Source organism: Rhea pennata, chromosome 1 (genome assembly GCF_028389875.1).
Source record: "Rhea pennata isolate bPtePen1 chromosome 1, bPtePen1.pri, whole genome shotgun sequence".
Lineage (NCBI taxonomy): Eukaryota > Metazoa > Chordata > Aves > Rheiformes > Rheidae > Rhea > Rhea pennata.
In genome coordinates this window covers 29,460,372-29,466,442 of record NC_084663.1, presented here as the reverse complement: position 1 = coordinate 29,466,442, position 6,071 = coordinate 29,460,372, and the positions used below count along the sequence as shown (strand labels likewise).

The window sequence follows — 6,071 nt, the reverse complement described above, 5'->3', positions numbered from 1 at the left end:
TGCCCCCACATTTCAGGGCTGTGGTGCCTAGAGGCCCCGCGCAGTGCATGGGAGAAGGCTGCGGTCTCAGCCTTGTGAAGGGGGGTGGGGGACGCACAGAGCAAGATAGACTCAGCCAGAATTAGATGACAGACGATGAGTACTTACTCCTTTCAGGATCTGCAGTAACTTCGTGAGGAAAAGCCACCTACATCTCATTTGAAGCAAAGGAGCAAGGCAGAGCAATGAGAACAGCTGCCTGCAGAAGGGTCTACACGGACCCCGTGTTCCCACGCAGACACTTCAAACCCACTCCTGGCCCGTTCCAAGTTAGTAACATATAGATTATAAGCAGGAGTGATGCTCCACTGCCATTGCTGAAGCTGCGCCATCACACAAAACATGCAAGGCAAATAGGCCAGAAGAATTAAAAAAAAAAAAAAAAAAAAAAAAGTGGACAACAATCTTAGGCTTGGCCACAGAAGGCAAGTGGGCAAAATTGCCTGATTTCTGGATCTTAATAGCTTCATTGCTTCAATACACTTTCACTTTGAATTTTAGACAGCTACCGTGGGTCTCTAAACTGCAAAAGTAGAAGCCTGTTTTTCTGTGGATTTCTCCTTTGTTCCTGTAATCCCTTCATCACAGTAACCCCAGCTCTAACCCCCCTCTGCTACCTAGGCAGAAAGCGGTAGTGCTGACCAGCAGCAGCTGGCTACTCAGGCATCTAAAACTGGCTAGTCTTTCTTTCCTGCCTGAATTCCTCAGACAGATTGTTTACAAGAACCACAGTTATCTGTGAGATCTTTACCTCTTCCAAATCTAAACAGAACTGGCTAACAGGCTCAAAAGTTACACGATAAGAAAAAGTTAAGAGGTTATCCTTGAACAAACAAACGAAAAAATCTGAATTGCTTAGCAAAAACCACCTACTTCAGCTGCCTTAACAGCATCATGGACACATATAGTTGATAGTGTATCTTTTCAACTATAATTTAAGAATATTCCTGAAGCAAATATTTCTTAATCTTCTTGGAGAGCACTTTTTATAAAGTAAAGACTTGTAAAACAGCTAAGGTTTATGCAAGCTTGCTAAACACAGCATTTCTAAAAATCTTCCCACTACTACACAGGTTTAAAACTACAAGTTTTAAATGAGGAAAGAGAGGATCTGAATATGTATATAGCCCAAGTACTAGGAATCAAAGGTACTAGGCTGATACATGGAGGTATGATTAAAAGGACTGAGAATGATCACAGTTTAAGGCAAGTCAGCAAGTCCCTCTGAAGCAGGAAAGGAGGGAAGCAATATTAAGAACAGCTGTGAAATCATGTTTTCTGATCTTTAGTATCAAGTGAGTCACTGGAGACACACTTCAGTTCTGCTGAAATTTAATGTCCTCATAATCTTAATGTGACTACGAGCCCTGTGTTTGCAGTTCTTAGTTGCTTTTCTCACTGCCTTCCTTTTCTGACACCTCCAGTCCTAAAATCATCACATAGAAAGTTTGCTCTTTGAAATCACTGCTGTATTTTTCTACAGGCGCTGCAAAGATAGATTTCAGGAAGGCAGAGGGGAAATTCAGAGTGCATGCAGATGCATCAAGAGTGAGAAGAGAGGAACTGCATTGTCAATGGTGGCAATCTAAGTAGATAGGCAAAGAAATGTGGAATTCCTCCAGTTGATCCTGTATCAAAAGCCCTTCCATAAAGCAGAGACCAATACTGAAACAGAGAAACTGAAATACCAAATTAAACATCTATACTATAATTCTATTCTTTACGAAATACACTCGACGATTTTTTTTTTTTTTGAAAATAGGGGAAATAGCTGTGCATTGATTTTACTGGACTTCAGTGTAAACTGATTGCAAGGGGAAGAAAAGAATACTCCCACCCCAAACAAACAGTTAAAAAAAATGAAAACCTTTTTATAATAAATGTGCTTTGTTCACAAAAAGTAGTGATATAAAGACAACAGAAATGCAAATATACATTTTTCCTTTTCTCCTCTAACACCTTAAGAATGAGAGATCTTCCTCATCTCCTGAGCAGTCATGATTTTGAAACACTTCATAGCCTACTTTTTCTTGCACCAAAGCCAAAAATTCAAAAACTGCACTTTGATGTTGTGGGAGGTTTAAGTATTTTTTGCAAATTCCACTCTCCTCCTCCACCACAATCCACTGCCCAATAGGGAAAACAAACATACCAAAAAACTCCCCAAAGAACACACTTCAGGTATTTAGAATAAGCAGAAAGAGAATCAAGCTTTTATGAATCTCTGGCCCCTAAAGCACAAATAAAATGGTATCACCAAATTGCCAAATATCTTTAAATGTTAATCTATTTTAAGTTCTTTATGATAAATCTTGGACTGCACTGCTTCTCCGTATGAATTACAAACCAAATTATATTGACCAATGCTTACATTTATGCTAGTTGGTAAATAACTTCAAAAGGAGTATCAATTAAAATATTAGGCACATTTAGAAGTATGCACAAATTAAATTTCTGTAAACAACTGAATTAATAACATCAATATTTTAGCTTCAACATGAGCATTGCTGGAGTCAGTAGTTAACTGGGGGAAAAGGTTTTGACTGACAAGCACTTTAGTGAAAGGGAACTTTAAGCATTAGATGCAAACACTGAGTTATAGTTCATTTTAAATCCATAGTATAATTCGTTAGATGAATATTCTCTGTAGAAAATTAAAATGATCAATTATGATCTTTGTTTTTGAGTCTAATCTTAATTTTAATATAGGAAAATATAATTGTTTATCTTGCATACAACTATACCATTCACATTCAATAACAAATTTGAATCAGATGTTAGGGGATACACATAGAGACACAAAGCGCTTATGTAAAAAATAAAGTATTGCAGTACAGTTCATGTTTTAGCGTAAATACGACCAATATAGGAGGATTTTTTATAGCAAATAAGGTACGTAAGAAAACAGGCAGGTCAAACTGTGACACTTCAGTGCAAAACTTCAATGGAAGACATTAGTTTCATTTTTATAGTAGCCACTGTAAAAGCCACAGTAAAACTGCAGTTTACATGGTAACTTCTGGATGGCAGGTTAATGTGGTTTAAGGTATATTTCATCACAACCATCTGTGAAACTATTAGTATTTTCTATCATGTTCCCGAAGTCGGTCTGAAATCCATGACGTGGCACCTCATTTGAACCATGTATGATTAGGCATTTACATACAGATTTAAAATCCAAACATTCAACCTGACAACTCTCACCATTCTGTCTAAATGGAGAGCAATCTAAGCTAAATACTGAATCCTCTATTTATACCTCTGAACAGAATTTCCCTCTCCCCCACACAATCCCCCCATATTTATCTCACAAGTAAAAAAAAAAAAAAAAAATCATAAATGTAAAATACTTCTGCTCCAGCTTGTTACATTGCAGCCATTTTCAGACAGGTAATTTTTATTTAACCGGACAGAAAATGGGGTCCAAATAAGCAAAATTGTGTATGTTCACTTCACTCATATAAGTGGTCAGAATATACTTCCTTGAGCAGGTAACATGTATCCTTGAAAAACTTACAAGATTAGGTTGCTTTTACAAAGTTGGTCTGTAGTTATAATTTGGGAGGTCTACAATAAAGGAGAATTAAAGAAAACAGTTTTGTTTTTTAAAAATGCATAGTTTACTTTAAAACTTGACAAAACCCTCCCAACCTCCCTCAAAATCCACAGTCTGGAAAGAATACAGAACACCATCACTGGGGAAATACTGATGTATGTTAGTGCTAGTACACTCACAAAATTGCAAAAACACCTTTCATCCTTGAAGTGAGACATAATTGTGGTAGATGTACCACACTCCATAACCTCTTCACCATTCTCCATTCTCCTGTCTACCTGCAATTTATGTAAATGAAGTTACACAGTGGGAGTAACTATGGATAAATATACTCCAATGTTTTGGTGTTATACCAATTTGTTGTTAACTCAGGAGGCCTGCAGTGAAAGTAAAATCAAATGTGCAAGTATTACAGTTTCTCCAGCCCAGACTTAACCAGAGTAAAACAAGTATCGGGAAAAAGTTTTGTTCCATAATTAAGAGACATGTGTAACCAAGTGTCTTAAACTATCTGCACATTTAATTAAAGTGCAAATTATTTCTTCCTACATAAACTTCTCAGAAGCCCACCAACTCCAGTGCCTTAAGCTCAACAACATTAACGGTTAAAATATTGAAACAACACTTAGCAAATTAAATAGAATTCACACTTCACAGCACTAAAGGAAAGAATGGTACCTTTCTGGAAAAAAAATAGTGATACAAATTGTAAAGAAAGTAACAGCAATTTATGCTATGACATGAGTCATTTGCATAAAACTTGTATTTTTCACTTTCATAGAAGAATAAATTTTAAAATTCAAAAGTAGAAAAAAATAGCAAACTCTGTAAACCTTTGCATCTTCTTTATGCAAACCATTTTTGCGTGTTGAGCCCGTGTTAGTATAGCAGAATTAGTTAAGTAAGAGGTTTGACTTAAAGGGCATTTCAACTACTACATTAACTTAGAAGCAATATAGGATCTTCTAGCTCATAAAAAGGAATTGAACTAGATTGGCTTTCTCCAGAGTCCGAGTCATATGGAGCATCAGGTAGCTCCATAAAACCGTAAGCTAGCTGTTCATCTTCTGTATCTGATCGAACATAGCCAGAAGTGTTGGAATACTCCTCATCTTCTATGCTGTTGAAATCCTGTGGAATATACAACATTCCTGGGTAGTTCCTGCTAACTAAGTCACTTGTTGTTTGCAAGGAAGTTTTCCTAAATGCCATCAGATGCATGTGAGAAAACTTGGAATACTTGAAGCGTTTAAAACCCAAGGATTCTATGGCAATTTTCCAGCTTTTCATCATCATTGCACGGCGATTCTGATGGGATGAGTCAGGAGTGATTACGAGCAATAAGCCGTTTAATACGAGAAGTTCATGTGCCTTCTTGCAACATATCCATCGTTGATAGGGTGATGGGAAGTAAGAAAGGAGGAGTGAAAAAACAACGACATGGAACAGTTCTCCAGGTAGAGAATCAATGGGATTTTTCAGTTGCTTAAGAAAGGCATCTATAGCATCTTGTGCCAGTTGGAGAGGTTGCTGAATTTGAAGATTTAAGAAGTCACATTTGTATACAGTCTAGTGGAGAAAGAAAACAGAAAAAGCCAAACAAATAATCAAGATTAGTTTAAATAAAAATTCACAATTCAAACCCACAGGATTATCATCAACAGACCCCATCATTCCCTTGAGGATATTTCAAGTCCTTCTAGTCAATCAATTTTAGATCAAACAATCTTTAAATCCTGACTTAAAAATAGTGTGCAATGCTAGCTTTCACAGTTGCAACAAAAAATTTTAGATGAGGAACAATTTATTAGAGACTTGATAACTATAAGAACTGCTCATTTTTTAAAAAGAAAATAACAGTTTCGCCCTAACAAAATGTTTCTAGTGTTAAATCAACTATTTCACAACTGATTAAAAAAAAAAAAAAAAAAAAACACACACACACACACGACAGGCCCACACTGCTTTTGTTTCTCCAGAAGCTGGAAGCTAAAACCACCCCATATTAACTACTAAATTTCCCTATCTTTCCAATCCTTGTTAATACAGTTGCATATTAAAATGTGGCAACAACATGAAACAATGTAATTCTTAAAAAAAAAAAAGTCTAGATTATGTTTTTCATAAATTTCCCTGACTCTTCAAAAAAGTGTGGAAATATTTAGGTATCAAATTTATTTTCTAATCACTGTTATCAAATCTAATACTTTGGTCACTTGGAAAAAAGTGTCATTACTTAGTGGTGCAGAAACACGATGAAACTATGGCAAGACAAGCTATATTAGATGTTACAGTACAGTAGCTACTTTGCAGTAAGAACATTCACTGTTATACTTTATATTTACAGCAAGGCTAAAATATGCACTTTTGGCAGTTACCACAGAAAGATTAAAAGCTTTAAAATTCATCAGCTGTTCATCTGTGTGCCCAAGGCATCAAAGACAGGAAATGATACAACAATATAACATACGAAAGA

The 6,071-nt window shown here is 36.1% G+C and overlaps 1 protein-coding gene across 1 annotated transcript in view; it reads right to left on the bottom strand.

Annotated features, from left to right (window-relative positions):
• Positions 1 to 2,763: 2,763 nt before the first annotated feature.
• Positions 2,764 to 6,071, bottom strand: part of BMT2 (base methyltransferase of 25S rRNA 2 homolog) — a 36,617-nt gene continuing 33,309 nt past the window's right edge. The window contains exon 5 of the mRNA XM_062583552.1: positions 2,764 to 5,164. Coding sequence (XP_062439536.1) covers positions 4,535 to 5,164 — 630 coding nt within the window. The 3' untranslated portion in view covers positions 2,764 to 4,534. The remainder of the gene's footprint in view (positions 5,165 to 6,071) is intronic.